Source organism: Mastigoproctus giganteus, chromosome 6 (genome assembly GCF_048544385.1).
Source record: "Mastigoproctus giganteus isolate SK-2022 chromosome 6, ASM4854438v1, whole genome shotgun sequence".
Classification (NCBI taxonomy): domain Eukaryota; kingdom Metazoa; phylum Arthropoda; class Arachnida; order Uropygi; family Thelyphonidae; genus Mastigoproctus; species Mastigoproctus giganteus.
Genome location: NC_143580.1, coordinates 211,107,142 through 211,130,393, shown reverse-complemented (window position 1 = coordinate 211,130,393; position 23,252 = coordinate 211,107,142). Strand labels below are relative to the sequence as shown.

At 35.9% G+C, this 23,252-nt stretch overlaps 1 protein-coding gene across 1 annotated transcript in view; it reads right to left on the bottom strand.

Annotated features, from left to right (window-relative positions):
- Positions 1-574: 574 nt before the first annotated feature.
- The window catches only part of roh (reduction of Rh1), a 29,695-nt gene continuing 7,017 nt past the window's right edge, over positions 575-23,252 (bottom strand). Inside the window, exons 2-3 of the mRNA XM_090375645.1 lie at positions 10,027-10,083; positions 575-794 (exon numbers count right to left, since the gene is read on the bottom strand). Coding sequence (XP_090231771.1) covers positions 781-794; positions 10,027-10,083 — 71 coding nt within the window. The 3' untranslated portion in view covers positions 575-780. The remainder of the gene's footprint in view (positions 795-10,026; positions 10,084-23,252) is intronic.

The window sequence follows — 23,252 nt, the reverse complement described above, 5'->3', positions numbered from 1 at the left end:
TTTCATCTTATTATGCAATATACTGTCAGAATTAAGAATAAAATTTTAAAGTTTTCCACTAAACTATTTCTAGCCTTTTTTTTTTTTTTTTTCTCAAAAACTGATTGGTGAAGTAAAGATGACCTTGCACATGCTGTTATAGTTTCTGCATGGCAGCTATATGGTTAATCAATTCTATAAAAACAATCAAGGCAGTGATTCTAGTTATCTCAGTAAATTTTATTTGTAATTTTTCCATCAATGCAGAAAATTGTCCTCTTACTAAAAATAAATGATTGTGTCTGGATATAGCATGGTGCACTAACTGAAAAATTTATGTTTAAGTGATCCATATATAACACATCTTCGCCTTATTTAGAACTAATTATTATTTGAACAGAGATCATTTTGACTCCTCTTTAGTCTTTTCATACCCTAAAACCTCTTACTTCATTGAGGTGATAACTTGCAATATCTTTAAGGAAATCTAAAAATAAAAATTCAAGAAATTTCCTGAACAGATTAAAATGATTCTCAGTATACCCATGGATTTTTCATGTGAGTGCCGATATTATTTAAAATCATGACAAAAAAGTTTGTTTCCTATAACTGTCTATTTATTTGAAGAAAGTTTTATAGCTGTTAAGAAAAGTCAACCAAAATCTATTTATTACATTTAATACATATTTCTAGAATCCAAATTTAACAAGACTCTTACTACAGTAAGTTAGTGCCTTCTAGTTACTGTTATTTTCTTTCCTCGTATTTTATTCATTTGAAGGAAATGTTTTCTTACAGCATTCAGTGATGTGCAGCTGGAAAATAAATTTTCAGGATTAGTACGAAACTTTTAACAAACCATATCAAACGAAATAAATTATCATTAACACATATATAATAAGCAAGGGAAATTAGGATGCAGACACATATGTTAATAATATAAGTTTCTAAAGATTAACTTGATTAACCCTTTTGCACAACTATTCAGCATACAATTTAAGTATCTTGAAAAATTTGGTAATTTGGAAACTTTTTTTTTTTTTTTTTTTAGGCACATCATACACTGACAGTTCTGAAAATTTTAATGTACCATATGTGAAATGCATATAGGATATTCAAGTGGGATACTGGAACATAGCATAGGCATTATGTAATATATGTGTAAACTGCATTCCCAGGTCAATCTATATGTCACTCAGCCGAGAAACTTATAACAATTCACTGATGTCACAGACTGCCTCCATTACATGGAAATATTTCCACGAAGCATGAAGAGATGGTGAAATTTTTCCACCAGCCCATCACGCTTCATTTGTCCTGGACATTGGTAACACTTTAACGATGAAACTGTATGTACAATAATTTTGAGACAGCATGACATACAACTTCCCTTCGGGAGTCTCCGTAGCCAGGTGGGAAGGAGCGCAGCAGTGCGTAGCACATGCTTCTTGATTAGACCGGGGTTCGAGCCCGTCACCACCAAATACGGAGGATGCGGAAAGGTCAGGGAATGACCACTGCATATTCCCGGAGCAATATGGCCTTAGTTGCTAATGCTCCTAAAAACCAAATAACAAACAACTTCCCTTCACACAAACCTAACAGCAATCAGAAAGTTGCGATGATAAATCTGCTTATAACAAATGTACATGCTTAGCTCGCTGGGATTGCCTCCACCCAGCACTACTCATCTACAGCTCCCTGACAGATGTTTTCACACAAAAAAATAATACTTTTTAATTTTTTAAAATATAAACTACATTATGATGAATTTGTATAGACTAGGGTATGCTAAGTGGGAATTATCTGTATTTCTTTTGAAATAGTTTTCAGCAATATTTGTTAGAAACAAAGTGAAGGACAACAAAATGATCCATGCACCCCCCCCACCCCAAGATGTTTGTTGCAATATGATTTTACCATAATATTATTTAAAAATTGAAGCACGTATAGTCTGTAAGTACATTATTATGTCCTGTATGACCATATAGTGGTTTAGGCATTCGCCACTTGTATGGAGAGGCTGAGTTTGATTCCCATCATTGACAAGAGGAATTTCTAAAGATTTGTTCAATCTGTGTTGTAATTAACCAAAATCTGCATTAAGTAGGAGATACCTGTAATTTTTTTTGCTTGTTCAAATAAATTCTGCTGTACTTTTCTAATACATTGAACTACTAATTTCCACTTTATTTTACTTAAATATTGACTTTTTAAAAATTTTGTTAAGAGAGTTGTTGTTTTGAAAGTGTATTCTGTTTATAAGAAATACCACACATTCAGAAATACGATACAGTAGTTACTTTTGTTACTATTGTACCTATTGTTACTTTTTAATTATCCTTTTATTACTTTTCACATATTAATACATCAGTTTTTGTTTTAATTCTTCAAACAGGCCTCTGAGGTTGGGTATATTCATACTGTAGTTTTTAGTGTTTTGCACCAACCTTGCGTAAAAATAAAAATAAAAACACCAAGGAAACTGAACTTTTGATAACTGTGTTTATAATAAATTACAATAACCTGTATTTACAATAAATTTAACTTTACAATAAACTATACATATGAATTATTAAAATCTGCTACATTACAATCAATAAAATGCATTAAAATATACTAGATTAAAAGCGATAAAAAGCGTAGCTTTCAAAGGCTCCAGCCTTCTTCTTCAGCGGTGTTTTCTTGTTCTGCAGTACATCTTTAAATATCAGTAGGTTAATGGTACTCCTCACGTGTTTTCATTCACACGTGTTCCGTTCTCTTGCGTTGTGGAACCGGAAGTGGCTCGAGCGGAAGTCATACGGAACCGTTCATCCCTTCTGAGGATAGTGGTCTCAAAGATGGGATGAATCCGCGTACCTCTATCTCTATTAATGTTAATTGTAGAACAAATCCGCAAACTCTCGAGCCACTTACGGTCCCAGAACTTATGCGCCCGATCGGTGATGATAGCATCGTCCGGGGAGATCTGGTGTTGCTTCTCCCAAAAATGCTCGGCCACGGCGGACTTGCCATATTCCGCATTTCTTATTGCCTTAGTGTGTTCCCCCAGACGATCTTTAAGACGGCGTTTTGTTTCCCCTACATAAGTTTTTGTTTTAATGTTTAACTTTTTTTTCCCTGCATTAATGCAAAAATTATATTAAATTGTGTGGGTTCAGATTGCACTGTTATTTGTTTGTTATTTTGGTTTTTAGGAGCATTAGCAACTAAGGCCATACTGCTCCAGGGATATGCAGTGGTCATTCCCTGACCTTTCTGCATCCTCCGTATTTGGTGGTCATGGGCTCGAACCCCAGTCTAATCAAGAAGCACGTGCTACGCACTGCTGCTCCTACCCAGCTGGCTACGGAGGCGCCTCAGACTGCACTAAGCTCAATTACATTTTTTTTTTTTTGCTGATTATATGAACCACTATGGGAATGTTTCTAGAACAAAAAAGACCTCATCCATTACTGTATTTATATCTGTTTTTTCACATGTTTTCTTTGATTTTAGCATTTTTTTTCCCCACACAAAAAGAAAAAAGATAATTACTGGTATCAAAATTACAGCATTATGTTCTGCAGGGAAGGAAAAAAAAGAACATCAACATTTAGAAATGTGGAGAGCATAGTAGTGGGTATGATACCAAATTCTTTTGCCATATCTTTTAAAACTTTCATTTTTTTTTTTTTTAAAACAAATGTTCCCATAGCTATATTCACAATATGGACTATACAATGGCATTCATAATTTTCGAAGAAAGTAACTTCAAAAATACAGTCTGTCCTCGTATAGCACGATAGTTGCGTTCCTAGAAATCCTCGTGCAATGCAAAATCTTTATATATACTGCATTGCCAGATAAACAACAGGCCCTATGGGAAAAGTAGAGTTAGGTGCCGACCACCCAAGATTGAACACACATTTGGAACCAAAACATTACCAAACACAATAAATAATCGGGTAATTTTAATCGTTATAAAATACTTACGTATTTTATAACGATTAAAATACGTAATAAAAATAATATTATATTATAATAAAGTATTTTTAGTATTTTTTAATACTAAAAAAGTATTTTTTACGAATAAAATACGTATTTTATTCGTAAAAAATTTATTCTATTAAATAAAATAGTCGTAATAAAATACTTACGTATTTTATAATACGTAAGTACTGTATAAATTATAATACGTAAATCGTAATAAAATATTGCTAATGCTTTTGCTTCTATCGTAAGCAAACTTGCTTTTTGTTTGATTTTCTATCCAAAGAGATGACAGCCGTTCCATCTCTTCCAATTCTTTGTGTCTTAATCTAATGGATTTTAATTACACTTTGAGTTGTTCCCTCTATGAAAGTTTTTATTTTCTCTGCATTCTTTGTAATTCTCGGCGTTGCCTCATTTAGGTCTGTAGCAAGTGCAATATCACATGGTCTTTCATTTCGCTCAAAGCGCTTCACAATTTCATATTTTTTCTCTATCGACAGAAGCGGACTGGCCATAAGCCTTACGGGGGAAACCACGGTGGGCCGGAGGCCGGTGTGATTTTGGCCATAAACCGTAGTATGAGGCCACTATAAATTTTCCCGGGTAAGAATTTTTGATCCAGTCCACCTCTGTTTATCGATATTGCTTTTTTTTTTTTTTCTCTCTGAATCTGCAGTGTCTTAGCCAGGACGCTTCCTTTGCACACCTTTTAAGTATTTTACTATTTTTTAGGGAATAAAGCACAATTACAAAACGAGGAGGCACGCTTGATACACATAAACAAAGCTGCGCGCGTGTAGCAACTGAATAAATAACACCGTAAAGGCCGAGATACACTATTAATTAACACCTCGCATTTTACTAAAGCACATTTTTGGAGGTTACTACCATAAAACAATAAAAACAATTTCCAGTTGCGTTTCTGCTAGTGGAACCTGTTATAAACTGGTAGTAAACTCCATCTAATTGCATTTGCGATTATATCGATAGCTGAAATTGTGTTGGTTTTTACGTTATTATGGTGAAATGTGTTTCCCCTTCACTGATATAAAACACATAAATACATTTTCAGAATCTTCTTCATTCCTATCGTGTTGCGTTCAGTTGGGGTGATTCCGCGTTCGACTGCCATTTCTTGTAAACACAAAGGCGAATCGTGTATAAGCGAATTCGGTTCGTATTATATAAGATAACATTCCCCTATTTATAAATCGTGTATGATCGAATTCGTGTAATGCAAACAGGTGTTATACGAGGACCGACTGTAATTACAAATCATTATGAATAAAGGAAGTCAGCTGCCAACAGCTAGAAATATTTTTGTTTGGTGGAATTTTCATTAAAAAACGTCACTGTAACACAATTTTACTGTATTAATATTGAATCAAAATTTTAGGGCTAAAAGCCTCAGTCTAAAAAAAAAATATTCCAGACATACAAATTAGTGCAATGCATTATTTCTGTACATAGTAAGTTAACTGAAGTTAATTACATGGTATTATTTCATTAAATCTCATATTATGAACATCTTCATGGGACTAAGGCTTTTAGCACTAAAATTTTGATTAAGTATTAAACTACCAAACCATTTGGCATCTTTCATATTGTGGAGTTATTTTCACAACTGGGTTGTCAGTTGTTATATCACTGGATACCTGCCCACTCACTGATGAAGGTCTAAACAGCTGTGAAATGGCTGTTTTGGTGGTATCCACTGAGACTAAGAATAAATAACAATAGTCTTAAATATAAGGTTAAATATTACTTATTTGAAATTTAAATGAGTGAGTGTGACTAAAATGGATGTGTTTCCTTTCTTTCAGGGTAAACTTTCGTCTCCTCCTATCCTTCTTTCTGCTAGCTCTTAAGCTCTTCTCCGACTTTTAGGAGCCTCCAGGTCAAAGAGCATTACATCCCTACATATTACCAGTGGCACAGCCAGGATTTTTTGTCAGCAGGTACATTCACAAAAAAAGGTGTAAATTGCCTAATGCTAAAAAAAAGCACCACAATACAAGATTTCGGCATCAGGGGGTACAATGTACCTGCTGACCTTACCCTGGCTATGCCACTGTATATTACCCTGAAACAGCTGTCTGGGTAGTGGTATCCACTGAGAATAAATAACAATAGTCTTCTCTACTGGGGAAGCATTACATATTCAAAGTATAACTGAATAAGCAACTCGTTGTAAAGGCATTCACAATATGAGATTTAACGAAACAATGCCATGTAATTAACTTCAGCTAACTTGCTACATACTGAAATGATGCATTGCACTAACTTGTATGTTTTGTATTAATACTGTTATAACAAAGACTATAAATTTCACAAATTTTTCAGTGTAATGTTGTTAGCACACTCCTCTTTTTTTTCAATTATCATCAGCAAAAAGACAAATGTGTGATAATAAGCATACCATCTTACTCAGAGCTTCACATTCTGAAATTAGTCACTTGAAACACTGACACATGCGGCAGTAATTATAAAATTTTTCTTATTTAGAATAAATATCAAAAATGGACTATGCGTAGTAAAAAAATTATAATTTAAAATATTTGTAAAGTGAATGTTAATTGGCTACTACAGAGCCCTTAATCATCACCAGCAATGATTAGGATAATTGTTAAGATTTCTCATACAATAAGCAAATTTGGTAAGCTATTTAGATCTGGCTGCTGTTAGATTCAATAAGAATAATAGGAGTGGAATTATGATATATGAAGTCCTTGTTCTCTGAAAGCTTGCTTTCCACTGATTGACATACCGATGCTTCATCATTATTGATATTGAACTTATAAGGTGTCAGATGTGGTTTTCCGAAACTTTACATAGTACTTGTAAATGTTACTGAGATTCAAGCAGGTTATCCAAAAATTTTTTCAACATAACAATAAGCCAACAAACCACTGTATAGAGTATCTACACTGTACTGAAATTTTTTGTGGTCCAGTCCTTATATAAGTAACATTTCTTGATTTTAGTACATTACATTTGTGCAGAAAGACCATTAAAACAGTATGTTTTAATGGTCTGTGCACATATTAAAATTCTACCTCTATTAAGTAAATATAACCTACTTAATAGAGGTAGAATTATTTATAGCATAGGAATGAGGTTGTTTGTTTGACATTCTGAATGTTCATGTGAAACTGGAAACACTTGGGTTTCATTTTTATCATTAAAGCTTACTGAATGGATTATATCGTCCTCTTGGGAGATGAACTTAGTAATGTAATAGGTATTTGTTCTTCTCATTAACGTGTATTAATAAACAGTGTAGGTAGGTCTTATGTTTGTTTCAGGGCCACATCCACCTCATCAACGATTTCCAATTTTGATTACTCTATATGTAGTTGAATACCATTACAATGCAGCACTTTCTGTGTTTCTATTATTATACTTATCCATGTTTTGGTAAGAGATATGTAAGAAAAAGCCTCTTAAAATGGTGGCAACAATAAAGTCTTGGCTCACCAGTAAAAGTTTTATTTTTTTTTTATGGCTATGCTTCTTCAATCAGTTCTAACAGAATTAGCAATGCAGATCAAAAGTCAAACCCCAACTAAAAGAATACTAAAATTTGTATTTACATCACCCTAATAATGTGCCATCTTACAGCATTTGTTTAAAGTTAATGCATATATTTGTTTGATACCTTGTCTGCCATTATACATACAAAAATTCAAAGTTACACACACAAAACCCATGTGCCAACACGTTACACACTTTCTTGCTAGCAACGTTTCAGTTTATGGTCGTTTGTGAACAGTGTTTTGATTTGATACATATTTTGCATGTAAAAATGATTTGATGAATGGTTAGAGATTTATTTTTGAAGTTAAAAAAAAAAAGAAAAAAAAAAAAAAAAAAGAAGCAAGCTAAAGAATGAATGCAACTAACCATTGCATTCATTCTTTTAAAAAAACTAGCCCAATACAATGTCCCCCCCACCCAATTAAAGAATTTGTCATCAAAATGAAACAATATTCTTGTGCAAGTTTTATTTCAATAAATTTTGTTTATTTAATAACCTTTGACTTTTAATATATTATTTACCAATCACAGCATAATGTCCTGTATTGATAAAAATAAGTTTGAAAATAGGATAAGTAATGCCAGTTTAGAATTTTTATGGAACCTATCTCTGACTACTAAAAGAAAATGTGCATGCTACTTTATAGTGTGCATTTCTTGTTTTTTGGAATGTATGTCATCTGTTATAGCAGGATCAGCTGTGTACATTTTGAAGGTAATTTCGAATCAAGTGTCCATTAATATATAAAAGTTGTTTTTTAACATTCCAATATATGCTGCCATCTGTCATCTGTATTTCAAACTAATGGCATACAGTTTTAATAGATGCAGTAAAAAATAAATAAAAAAATTAAAAAAACTTTTAAAACCTAAGGAGATACAACTGACTCAAAATTAAAAAAAAACTAGAAGGGTAATAGTAGTAGTGGCATGTGATACAAGAAAGCAAGTGCATGAGCTTATGCAGCATCAGCCAAAAAAAAAAAAAAAAAAAAATATCACCATTCCTTCCAAATGCCTGTCCAGTTCCTCCTTAAATTTATTCAACCTATCAACTTCCACAACGACAGATGGAAGTTTGTTCCAGCAATTAACCACCCGCTGGCTAAAGGCAAATTTCTGCACATCTATTCTACATCTGTCCTTTCTTAATTTGAATTTATGCCCCCTTAGGTTCGTAATCTGAACAAGTGGAAGGATCCCATCAGAATTCGGTGTGCTCAACCCATTCAAGGCCTTATACACCTCAATCAGATCACCGCGCAGGTGCCTAGTCTCCAGCCACTGCAATTTGCAGAACTTAAGCCTCTCTTGGTAAGAGGATCCTTTCATTCCCCTCATCAATCTTGTTGCCCTTCTCTGTACACGCTCAAGCAAATCTACATCCTTCCTAAAATGAGGCCTCCAGACCTGTACGAAGTACTCAAGGCGTGGCCTAACCATTGCCTTATACAGAGGGACAATCACCTCCTTTAATATCTTAGAAAGGAGTTGCAGAAATTGATGAAGAATAGTACTGATTGGACATTTAAAAAATCAGTGTAGAAAAATGACAATTACAGATATATTTTAGAAAACTGTGGAGAGAAAAATAAACCTAACAGTAATGATATACTAAATCTTAAATGGTTACTAAGATCTATTAACCATTTAAGATTTTTTTACTATATAACATAAGCCATGTATTTAATTGCAAACACAGTGTTTCAGTATAAATATGGTCAAATGGAGGGAGTGTAACAGAAAATCATAACTGCCTATAGCATTATAGAAAAGGCTCTTAAATAACTATCATTTACAAAAATCCTTATAATTTTTAAAGACATCTGCAAAGTTTGTAGATGGCTTTGTTTGGAGATTTCTGTTTATAGATTTGTAGTCTTTAAAAAAAATCTGGCCAGATGTTTAAAGATTTCCAGATTTGAGGGATCTGTGCACGCAATTCAAAAGGACACTGTAGATTTAGTCAAACAATTCGGCCTGAATGAGATGAGAACAATGAAGAAATGAGTGCCTTTCATGAGGGGGAAATGTCTAATAAAAACCTGTGATAAACGGAACAAAGTATCACAAGAAGAATAATCTACCAACGTCTTTTGCTCCAACTCACTTGATAAGGGCCCGAAGAAAAAACTAAATAACAGTGTAGACAGTGGAGCTCAACAGTTACAGTTCATTAATAATGCAATTCACATGAGGCAGCTCTGCAGGCAAAAGAAGAAAGCAACACTACAACTGGCATTTGACTGATATTTTAAAAGTTCCGCAAAAATTCCTAACAGCCCACAGTAATATACAACAAATTTTATATTATCTTCCTTAATAAAAGCAGACTTCAGTGCTGATGAGTAATTAAACTTTACATGCTTATCTGTATAATGTACATAGAGTGCTAGGAATAAATTAAGGACATTATGCAAAGAATGCTTATATCATTTGTTACCATATGCTGTACAGTCATTTTTATTAAATAAATTTTACTTTGACAGTTAAAATCAAGATATAATACTATGAAACATAAAAAATAATTACCCTCCTTTTCTTTCCTTCTTTTTTCCTCCCACATTCTTACATTTTCTGGAGAGTTAGCTACAATAATATACAATATGTTTATGAATCTGTGAATAACAACACATTTACAAGTTTTAATTACCTATTAATTAATAGAATAACAGATTCTGTTAATTTTAGTTAACAGAATAATGAACATAAAAATAGCATGAGATACTACAGAACACTACAATTTCATTTACAATGCACGTTTACCAAATTATACGCTAAATAACATCAGAGGACTTGTTTCTGATTATGCCTATAAAAGTCATGTAGGCATAGATTTTTCTGTAAGGATAAATTTAAGAGAGCAACAGAGAACAATGATGGAGAAATCAGAACACAGCCATTATAAGCTTTTCAAGCTGGATGAAGAGTAAATAAATTTTGTTAGAATTCTAAAATTTTTTTGTTAATTGTATAAGCTGTACTATCCAGTCCTCTGGCTAAGAACATCTAGTTAATGAACATATGTCAGAAAAAGCACGTACCAAAAATTTTTGGTATATGCTTTTTCTGAACATTACTTTTTCATCTAACTTTTATTTTATGCAATAAAATAAGAAAAATACATAAAATGTAATATATGGGATTACTTCATTTTTTAAATTAACTATACGAAGTTGGAGAACTGCCTTGTCCTTTTATATATTTTTGTAGCTACCAGATTTAAACTAGTTAATGCAATGCCATAATTTCTCTCTCTCCAAAGAACAAATGCTACTTTCACAATATATTTCTCTAGTATTGCACTACTATCAAAGAAAGCATTCCCTCCCCAAAAGTTAACCTATCATTTGCAAAAACACATGGGACAAGAGACACCCCCCCCCAACTTAATATATTACTGGATGAAACATTCAGCATTAATGTTGTTCACAAGCACAACAATCTATCATGGAAGCTGTAAAAGTTATTTGGTGCATTATGGCAACCTAATGCTAGGGACTGGGGATATGAGATTCTTTTGAGTTCTTCCTTGTTAATCAATGAGTGCTAATCTTCAATCATCTTTTGAACGAACAGAGGGGTGAAGTGGAAGTGGTTTTTTTTTTTTTTTTGGCTGATGCTGCATAAGCTTGCTTTCTTGCGTCAAATGCCTCTACTAATGCTAATGCTAATCTTGAACAGCAAAAAAATCTTATGACCCTCTGACAAACAAGCTTTCGCCACACCATAAAATGTCCCTTGTAACTGTTCTGTTTATTACTTCCATTTAATTTAATGCTAAAGAGTACAATGTTATCTTTATGCTGAAATATAACAGAACCTTATAGGCTAAACAGTTTTAGCCAATATGATTAGGTACTTGACAACTGTTAATTACACTATTTCTTATTGGAAGAATTGTTTTGACTTAAGGATGACTTGGGTTTGGTATGGGCTGAATGTAACTTGTGTTTGTACGTTGGGGATCAAGCTATGCAGTATATACTATGAAGTATATACTGCATAGCTGCCATGTTTTTGCTTCTGAAAAGCTCGAAATTTGGTAACTGTAAGCAAGAGGATTTGGTTTGGTTTTTTTTAGGAGCATTAGCAACTAAGGCCATATTGCTCCTGGATATGCGGTGGTCATTCCCTGACCTTTCCGCATCCTCTGTATTTGGTGGTGACGGGCTCGAAACCCGGTCTAATCAAGAAGCGTGTGCTATGCACTGCTGCTGCTCCTTCCCACCTGGCTACGGAGGCGCCAAGCAAGAGGAAAGCAGATGTTTTAAAATCAAGACTTCAAATTAAATTTCACTGACACATATGCATTTTATATTAAGCTATAGCCATAGAAATGTTTAGCAGTAAAGTATGCTTTGAAACATTAACTTACCAAGGATTTTTCTAACCAGAAATTTCTGTTTGGATTGTCTGTTAAACATAAACTGATTATAACAGCTATAAGGAAGATGACCTTGAAGATTTTGTTCTTTACATAGATCAGTGAGAGTCAAAATTTTGTTTATAACAATGTCAACCTGGCTTAAGAGCACATTTCCAAAGTTGGCCAAGGTAAAGAAAGCCAACACAAGAACGACGAGAAACGTCGGATAACTTACGTGGAAAATTAGTTTCCTGGCACTGGACTCTAGTGCTGCTCGCTCAGTAAACAGACGGTAGGTGTTATTAGTCTGGAGCTGAAATCGAGAAGGATATATTGATTGAGGTAGGCATGGCAAACAATGAAATGATTGGTGGTGGGCGCAACAGACAACAAGCTACTGTGTAGTCATTGGTTGGCATTATAATGAATATTTATGAGTAAAGAATGGTGCATAATAGTTTTGTGATGAACAGTAAACAGGCAATAGTAGCAATGAATCTTTCAAAGATGGAAGAAATTTGTAAGGAAAATAAAACTTCGGTTGATTTTTTGATGAAAACTAAATTAATAAAAGTTTCGTTCTGTTCATTTTTATGTTCTTCATTATGTTTTTTTCTCATTATTAAAAGCAGATTTTTGGAGTTCATGAGTGTTTTTTCTATATTGCTGATTTAGGTTTGGTTACGAAAAAAGGAAAAGGTTTCTTTATATTTAGTAACCTGACTTTAAATGGTAGGTTAGGAAATAACAGAAAGGTTTCCTTATATTTCATGACCTAACCTTAAATGATTCTTTATATATATATATATACAGTGGATTCCGGTTATTTGGGCCACCGGTTAATCGGGGCAGCCGTTTATTTGGGGCAAATCTTAAAAAACAGAACCAAATCGAGAAAATAGCCAGGGTTTACTTTGCTTAATTGGGACAACATGCCGTTTAATCAGGGTAGAAGACCGCAGCACTGAAGATTGTCTCCGACCATACCACGTAGTTTGATCGGATTTCTGGAGGTCACAACCATAAAACAATTAGCAATCACCTGTTTATTGGGCTTTTCTGTTAGCGAAATCTATCATAAACTTATAGTAAACTCGATCGTATTGAATTTGTGATAATACCGACAGCTGGAATTCTGTGGGTTATTATGGTAAAATGTGTTTACACTGCTATAGAATCTTCAATCATATAAAAAAAAATAATTTTCAGAATCTTCTCTTCATTCCCATTTTTAAAGCTTCTTAACTAGTTACTCCGTTCTCACTTGCACGTATCGTGTTACTTGCAATTTGTGTGTGCCGTGTTTTTTGTTATTGATTGCTTATCTTTTTACTGTTTTAAATTTTAACCCCCACCCACAAATGTCAGTGAACAAAAATGTCAACTAGTTAGTATATACATATTACAGTACGTATTAATTATTCTGATTATCACATATTCTTTTGAATTTCATGTATCAATTAATTTTTTTTTTTAATTGGTAAGGTAATAAAGGGTAAATTTGTGCTTAATATATCTTTACTTTTATAGCCTGTGGATAATATTCCTCCTATTTTTGCTAATTAGAATCGCTGTTTAATAGAATTAAAATTCAATTCACAAACGTGATCACAATGACCGGCACTTACTGCACATCGTATAGTGAATGGTACTTTACTATGGTGAGTCCATTGTAACGCGATTTGATTGTACAGCGAACCAATTGTAAAGCGGGGGTCCATTGTATTTTCAATTATTTAAGTGAAACTTCGGATAATTGGGGCAGCCGCTTAATCGGGCCAAAATGCATTAGTCCCGATGTGTCCCAAATAACTGGAATCGACTGTATATATATATATATAGTGAATAGCTATTGAGGTGTTGATTGCCGTTATGATACTTGTGTATCCGCACGAGTGTTTTTAAAAATAAAAGTACAGTAATAAAAAATTAATATTTTGTCAATCAACAATTTATGCACTAGTCCACCCATGATTCTAAAGAAAAAAGATTAGGTTATCCCCTCCATTTTGGGAAGGGTTCAAGCTCCCATGGGATTTAAGTGGAGGTAACCTGACCTTTTTTCACCATTAGGGCATATTATTGAACAAGAAAATAAAAATACAGTCATAAAAATTTACTTTTTTATTAATGTATTTCTAAATGACTGTGATTCTAAAGAAAAAAGGTTAGGTTACCCCCTCCACTTCGGGAGGGGTTCAAGCTCCCATGGGATTCAAGTGGAGTTATCCTGACCTTTTTTAACCATTATGGAAAGCGTTCATTAGGGCATGTGTGATTATGACAAGTTACCATTAGTGTTTCTGAGTGATACTAAACTGATGTTATCGCGTGTTGTGTTCGCACACCAATCAGCACATCGTTTGCCACGCCTACCTGTCAATCAGTATATTGTTCTCGACTTTGCTCCAGACCGATAACACCTATTGTCTGTTTACCGAGTGAGCAGCGCTAGAGTGCCGTACCGGGAAACAAATTTTCTGTGTAAGTTATCTGACGTTCTCGTGTTGGCTTTCTTTCCCTTCGCCCTAAAGTTTAATCAGAAACTTTTCTTTTTTTTTTTTTTTTTCACCTGGCCAAATTTCCCCTCACTCAGCATTTTTATGATGAATTGTTAAAATGCCAACTTCTTTTCCTGGAGGAGTTGATTAACACATTTGCTACCTTTATGCATATAAGTGATTGCTCAGGATGCTGGAGATATTGGAATGTTAATATTTTTTCAGCATACTGAAAATTACAGCACACTGAACACGTTTCTCTAAAATTTAGGTGGCAGTAAATGTATTAATTTGTTTCTTTTTAAAACTTCTTTTGGATCATGAACTGGATGTGGACATGAATCAGTGATACTCACTTGTATTTTTCAATTTGATAACTTCTGAAAAGCACTCATATAGCTTTTCCTCACTACTTCTAACCTCTTTTTTTTCAACAGACTTGTCAGAGGGTGCCACTGTTTTATCAGTCTAGTTATACAGGGTGATTCACTACCAGTGTGACAAACCTGCAGGAGGTGTAGGGGGCACAAAGACGAATCGGAATCACATAGCATTGCAGGGTCCGAAATGCCTTCGTCATGTGGTAGAGGACATTGAACGGGAGGTCGCGTGAACAGCGATCCCGCTGGAAGTCAGCACTTGCAAACTGTTTCTGTTGAAGAAACCAAGTAGCAAAAGTCGTCCGGAGTGGATAATCTGCAGGCTTCAATGACTGGACGCGTTGCAGATGGTATGAACTCATTTGGTTTGTTGACAGTATCCTCCATACAGTGGATTAGGAAATACCCAATCGTTGGCCTATCGCTCGAGTACTCGTACTCAGATTGCCTTCTGCAAGACGTAGGACATTTTCCTCATTGACTGGCATCCTCGTCGTTCGCTCTCGATTCATGGTACCTCTCGTGAAACAACCAGTCTCATGTAACCTTCTGTGCACACGTGCGAAAATCGTATGATGAGAAGCACGCCTGTGCGGGAAACGTTCATGGTACAAATGCAGAGTGGCGCGCCCATTACAGTCCGCAGCTCCATACGCGAGGTGCACGTCGGCCAGTTCAACGTTTGAATACTCGTCCATCCTACTGCCTTGGGAACCGGTTCACAAATGCTGACTTCCAGCGGGATTGCTGTTCACGCGACCTCCCGTTCAACATCCTCTACCGCATGATGAAAGCATTTCGGACCCTGCAATGCTATGTGATTCCGATTCGTCTTCGTGTCCCCTACACCTCCTGCAAGTTTGTCGCACTGGTAGTGAATCACCCTGTATATTTACTCAGAGATAACCAATGTATATACACATTTCAATATCTTTTTTACTTCAGTGGCAATTATTAAATGAAACCTTTTTATCACACAAATTAACCAGACAACAAGAACAGCCTATTACCACCAAGAGTGGCACACTATGGCCATAGATGCTGATGCACCTAAAAAATTTCCAAACAAACAAACCACCAAGAGCTCAATCTCTTCTTTTAATACTCCACAACCACAGTTTTTAGGCCTATCATAAGAGGGACATTATTTTTTTTTTAGAGGAATACTTTCAGGCTCTCCAAAAGATATCCAATACTGTAGCATCACTTTCCAACAATGGCACTGAGAGCAAGCTGCTTTCCATTTGTATTTTTTTTTATTAGGAAAGTTGGTCATAATCAAATACAGCTTGGAATCATTTTACTTATTGCCATCTGTAATAATTGAAAACGGAACACTTTTCAAAGGCATCACTATTTCTTCTTTCCCTTTTTGTTCTCTTTGCTCTTCCACATCTATATATATTTTTTGGTTATTTGTCTATCTGGAAACATATTTCTATAGGCCTCCATTAGCTCAGCTCAGAGAAGGATTATGTTCTATGAAAAATAACAAACATTCGGCACAGATGACACTATTATCTTCATTTTGTAATGCAACATCAATTTTTGAATTTCTTTCTAGGCACTGCACATTGTCCTTATGCTTATTTGTTTGCAAATATCTCTAGTTATATTATGCTTTTTGCCACTTGAAATTGAAAAATCACACCTACATATAGTATATAAAGTAAACCTATTACCTCTTGTAGGTTTTATAATACATGGAAAATCTTGTGTATATATTCTAATACCTTTTTAGGTATTAGAATATACTTCTTTGGCTGCTTACTGAAGTATACTGTTAATTAGCTTTGCACCACACAAAAAAAAATATGGTAAATACTCCATGTTAATTTTAATTATTTCAGTGTTTCACAAATTCACATATTTTATACAATGTAGACTAGCAAACTGAACAGCCAATTTGTTAACTAGCCAATGTTAGCCAATTTGTTAACTAGCCAATGTTAGCCAATTCATTAACAAAAAATAAACAGAAATGTACAGAATATAGCCACAATTTTACTACATTTTGGGAAAAAAAAGACAGTGTTACAGTGGTGAAATGGAGATAGAATCAAAAAAAGTCAAAACAAGTCTGTCAAAACCTGGCAGGTGCAGGAGGGAATAGTCATATTTTTTGTTTTATACCATAAATATACTTCTCAGTAAACATCAACAGGATGGAATTAATTGTGGAAGGCTCACCTAGCCTAGTTATGAAGAAAACTGCCAACTGTTCAGTAGAATCAATATTTATCAAATGAATCACATGTAGTTTGGTAATCAAAAATTTTATTGTTATCAAATTTTTCCATATTGCACTTCACGCATCACCAGCAACTTGTCTCTAAGACATCAGTATTTTTTCTATAAAATAGTGAATAACATGCAAGTCAAAAAGTGAACCTCTTTACTTACTACTGCCAGAGCAGATAAATGTTCTTTCTCAAATGACATGAAATAAAAGTGTGTCTGAAATACAGGAGATAAATATTTCTCTTCCCATTTGCACTTCATATTTGATAATAACAATAAATTTTTAAACTGCTAATTAACTAGGTTAATTAAAAAATGAGTAGCTTAGTAGTTCAAGCTTAACAAAATATTTACAGTATATACAGTCCATTCCGGTTATTTGGGACACATCGGGACTAGTGCATTTTGGCCCGATTGAACGGCTGCCCCAATTATTCGAAGTTTCATTTTTTTTTAAGGAGCATTAACAACTGATATTTCTGCTGACGAGGCTACTAGAGACGGTCGTTTTCAAAGCCGCTAAGTGGATTTTTCTTATTTATTGATTATAAATTATTGTTTTTCTAAAACTTTTGATTTAAATTTAGTAGTATAACATTATTTTGTGATTTTCTGATTAATTTGGTGTATTTATTCTTTACTCGGCCTTGTAATTGCATAAAAGTATCGGTAAAGGTTTCCACGTGTTTCAACTCCGCTAACCGTTCGTAATTTTCCCGCCTTTGTGATACGATATACCGTACTAGATAGCGTTAGTTGAACTTCGTTAGCAGTTAAATTGTACGTTTAAATAAATACATATAACGACTTAGATTACAAACGTAATATAATTAATTTTATTTAACATAATTAATTATACATATAACCACTTAGGTTACGTAACATAAATAATTAGTAAAAACAAATAATTAATACATAACTTGATACGAAAGTTATATAAAGGGATTTCGCAGATAACACTCGTTACTGAAACGTAAATATTTCGTAGATAACACTCGTTACTGAAACGTAAATATTCCGTAGATAACACTCGTTACTGAAACATAAATATAGCGTTATAACTGTGTTTGGATACAAGTTTAGGATTTAATTTTGTACAGAAATTGAAATTTTATTGAAAGTAAATCTAAATCATGACTCAAACCAGAGCAGCAAAGCAAAGGGCTCAAGCTAATGGGAATGCTGTGGCCCAGGGGAGAACTGAGGGGGGGCAGTTGTCCTCTGAATCACAGCCTTGTAAGATGCACTATTTGCTTGATGTTTGCGGAGCAGTCAAGTATGGGACATGATACTGCCATGGGGGATGTCTTTGTGTGTGTGCGATGCAAGGAGTGTAAGGAGATAAGGCGACAACTCAGCGTTGTTATGGGCCTATATGAGAGCTTGAAGGATAGGGTGGATGCCCTCGAAGGATTACAAGTGAGGGGCCCATCAAGCTCTCAGCTGCCCACACCAATGCCAGAGCTTGCACTTGGTCATCGCGGAACACAGCGGCAACCCCCAAGGCAGAATGCGCTGGTCCCAAAGGAACTAGTAGTTGTTGGTGACTCTATTGTCAGGGAAACGGGAAACATGCTTTGTAAAAAGGATAGGTGGAATAGGACCAGGGTATGTCTGCCAGGGGCAAAAGTTGATGACGTTGTAGAGCGGATATCATCTTTTAAGGGCACAAAAGGTGATATAGTTGTACACGTTGGCACTAATGACATTAAGAGTAGGAGACCGGCGGAATTACTTGACAAGTACAGGTCACTGATGAAAAAAAGCCGTGAATTAGGGTTGAAATTGAAAGTGTCTGCAATTCTGCCCAGACACGATAGGAGGGAGTATATGATGAGAGCCCTGTCAATCAATTCGGCCCTGGAAAGATTGTGCAGGGCTCAAGGGGTAGAATTTTTTTCAGCCTGGTCTGTACTTGTTAACAGGAGAGACTGCTTCTACAGGGATGGGATACACTTAAATAGAAAGGGTGCAAGAATGTTTGCTGATGCTATCGAGGCAATGTTAGGTGGGTCGGAAAACTGCTAGATTGGGGGGATACAAGGACTAATAGATTAACAGTAGCCACTGGCAGAGGTGAAAGTGATTCTTGCACTGCTTCTATTGGAATGAGCCGCAGCCTGGAAAATAAGATGCAGGATATTTCAGAGACTGCTGGGAATCATTGGGGTACAAGTAAACACATGGGTTGTGTTAGGGTAGCTAAGAAAAAGAACAGGTGCATGTATACTTGTGTGTACACCAATGCTAGGAGTTTAGTAAATAAATTTGATGAATTTGAGGTATTGCTCAAAACATCAAAGGCAGATATTGTGGGGATTTCAGAGACGTGGTGTCACACAGATATAAGAAATGCAGAACTGGAATTTGGGGAGTACAATGTCTACAGAAAGGATAGACAGGATAGGAAGGGAGGAGGGGTTATGCTATTAGTTAAAAAACACATAAAATCCAAGGAAGTGAAGCCAGTCGACATTGCTGGACAGTGCAGTGTCGAGTCAGTTTGGTGTGACATAAGCATTGGGAGATCAAAATTGAGAGTAGGAGTGTGCTATAGGCCTAATGACTCTGATGAGTATAATAAGAAATTGTTCGGAGAAATAGAGTGGGCCAGTAAATCAGAGAGTCTTATAATGGGGGATTTTAATTTCCCAGATATTGACTGGAATTTGGGGGCTGGTCACTCACACAGTAGCAAGGCTTTTGTGGATTTATTGGATGATTGTTTTCTACATCAGCATGTTCGGGAGGCAACTAGAGGGAGTAATACTCTTGATTTGATTATCAGTAGTGATTCTTCATGCATTAAGAATCTGCAGATAAATGAACCACTTGGTGGCAGTGATCACAGTGTGCTGAAGTGGGAGTTACTCAAAGAGGTAACTACCATTAGGGGTAAAGGGAAGGGGTATTGCTTTTGTAAAGGCGACTACAATGGACTGAGACAGTATTTAAATTCTATACAGTGGGATCAACTGATGATATTGCCAACAGCAAATTCAAAATGGGAAGCATTCAAAGAACTTATCGTGGAAGCTACTAGGCTTTACATACCAACTAAGAAATATTGTTCAAGGTTTAGGCCTAAATGGTTGTCAGATGAACTAATGAGGCATATGGCAGAGAAGAAAAATGCATGGGATACATACAAATTAACACGTGACACGGACGCCTATGATAGATACAAGTTGATCTGTAACCAAGTTACAAAGGAGGTTAGGCAGGCGAAGGCAGATTACGAGAGATCCTTGGCAAGGGATGCGAAGAAAAACAGCAAAGAGTTCTTTACTTATGTAAACTCTAAAAGGAAGGGGATGAATCAGATTGGTCCACTTGAGATCGATGGGTCAACTGTTGATGACCCTGCTCGGGTAGCTAACAAACTAAATGAATATTTTGCATCGACATTCACACATGAGGAGTTATTCAGCGAGGGGAATGCCAGAGGTGTATTCAACTCTAGCAGTAAGCTAGAGAATCTTGTAATAACTGAGAGCAAAGTGGAGGAGAAATTGTTGAAGATAAACACAAGAAAGGCACCTGGGGTGGATGGGATCTATCCAGTTATATTAAAGGAGGCAGCAAAGGAGGTAAGCAAACCCTTAGCCATAATTATGAGAGCTTCCTTGGACTCAGGGGAGGTACCCATTGACTGGAGATGTGCAAATGTGACCCCAATTCACAAAGGGGGATCAAAGGCTGACACAAGTAATTATAGACCTGTGAGTTTAACTTCTGTTCCCGGAAAATTAATGGAGGCACTGGTGAAAGAAGCACTGCAGGATCATCTAGACAAGACTTCAGTTATAGCTAGGACACAGCATGGTTTTGTTAAGGGGAAGTCTTGCCTGACCAATTTGATTGGATACTATGATGCAGTCACAAAAGAACTGGATGCAGGGAATAACTTTGATATTATATACTTGGATCTTAGAAAGGCTTTTGATACTGTTGCACATGGAAGACTGCTGCACAAATTGGAGCAGTGTGGCATTGGAGGCAAGTTGCTGCTATGGATAAAGGGGTGGTTGAGGGGGAGAAGACAGAGAGTGGTAATCAATGGACACTGCTCATCGTGGACTAATGTTATTAGTGGAGTCCCTCAGGGTTCAGTATTGGGGCCTTTATTGTTTTCTGTATTTATAAATGATATTGATGATGGTATATCAGGCTTAATGTCCAAGTTTGCAGACGATACGAAGGTTGGCAGGGTTGTCAAGGACACTACTGACACTATGCTGCTGCAACAGGATTTGGAAAGGTTGAGCAGATGGGCTTCGAGGTGGCAAATGAAGTTTAACATTGACAAATGTAAAGTACTACATATGGGAAACAGCAACCCCAGAGCAACGTATCAACTCTGTGGTACTACACTGACAGTGGTAGAGAATGAAAGGGACCTGGGGGTGGTGGTGCAGGCAGATATGAAGTTCTCTGAGCAGTGCAGACGAGCTGCAAGAGTAGCTCATGGTGTATTGTCAATGATATATAGGAATTTTTCTAGCAGGGATAAGGAGGTGATTATTCCCTTGTATAAGGCAATGGTCAGGCCACACCTAGAGTACTGTATACAGGCCTGGAGGCCTCATTTCAGGAAGGATGTAGAGCTGCTGGAACGAGTACAGAGAAGGGCAACTAGATTGGTGAATGGGACAAAGGGGTTCTCTTACGAAGAAAGGCTTAAGTTTTGCAAATTACAGTGTCTGGAAACTAGGCACCAGCGGGGTGATCTGATAGAGGTGTACAAAGCCTTGAATGGTTTGAGCATGCTCAATGCTGATGGGATTCTTCCTCTAGCTCAGAAAAATCACCTGAGAGGGCATAAATTCAAATTGAGGAAAGACAGATGTAGGATAGATGTGCGGAAATTTGCCTTTAGCCAGCGGGTGGTTGGTGGGTGGAACAGACTTCCATCCCTTCTCGTGGAAGTTGATAGCCTAAATAAGTTTAAGGCTCAGCTGGACAGGTATTTCGAACGAACAGAGGGGTGAAGTGGAAGTGGTTATTTTTATTTATTTATGTTACTTTTTTTTTTTTTTTTTTTTTTTGGCTGATGCTGCATAAGCTTGCTTTCTTGCATCAAATGCCTCTACTAATGCTAATGCTAATGCTAACTAAGGCCATATTGCTCCGGGATATGTGGTGGTCATTCCCTGACCTTTCCGTATTTGGTGGTGACGGGCTCGATTCGTAGCACCTCCGTAGCCAGGTGGGAAGGAGCAGCAGTGCTACGCACTGCTGCTCCTTCCCACCTGGCTACGGAGGTGCCTCCGAAGTTCCACATAAATAGTTAAAAATACAATTTACGCCCCCCCCCCCCTTTACAATTGATTCACTATACAATCAAACCACGTTACGACGAACTCACCATAGTGTAGTAAGTGCTGGCTATTGTGATCACATTTGTGAATTGAATTTTAATTCTATTAAACAGCGATTCTAATTAGTGAAAATAGGAGGAATATTATCCACAGGCTATAAAAATTGATATATTAAGCACAAATTTACCCTTTATTACCTTACCAATTAAAAAATTAAATGATACGTGAAAATCGGAATAATTAACACGTACTGTAATATGTACATACTAACTAGTTGACATTTGTGGGTGGGGGTTAAAATTTAAAACAGTAAAAAGATAAGCAATCAATAACAAAGAACACGGCACACAAATTGCAAGTAACACGATACGCGCAAGTGAGAATGGAGTAACGAGTTACAAAGCTTTAAAAATAGGAACGAAGAGAAGATCTTAAAATTAATTTTTTTATATGATTGAAGATTTCATGGAAGTGTAAACACATTTCACCATAATAATCCACAGAATTCCAGCTGTCGGTATTATCGCAAATTCAGTAAGATCGAGTTTACTGTCCGTTTATGATAGATTTCACTAACAGAAAAGCCCAATAAACAGCTGACTGCTAATTGTTTTATGGTTGTGACCTCCAGAATTTCGACTGAACCACGTGGTACCGCCGGAGACAATCAGAGGGTAATCTCCAGTGCTGCGGTCTCCTGCCGTGATTAAACTGCATGCTGTCCCTGGCTGTTTTCTCCATTGGTTTCTGTTTTTTAAGATTTGCCCCAAATAAATGGCTGCCCCGATTAACTGGTGGTCCAAATAACTGGAAACCACTGTATTATGGAACAACAGGGATTACCTTTATTTTAGATATAGGAAGTTTCTTTTCCAACCAACTCTCCTAGTCCAACGCGCTAATAATTCTTTGGGAAGGCGATTTCAATTTTACAAAACATGTGAGA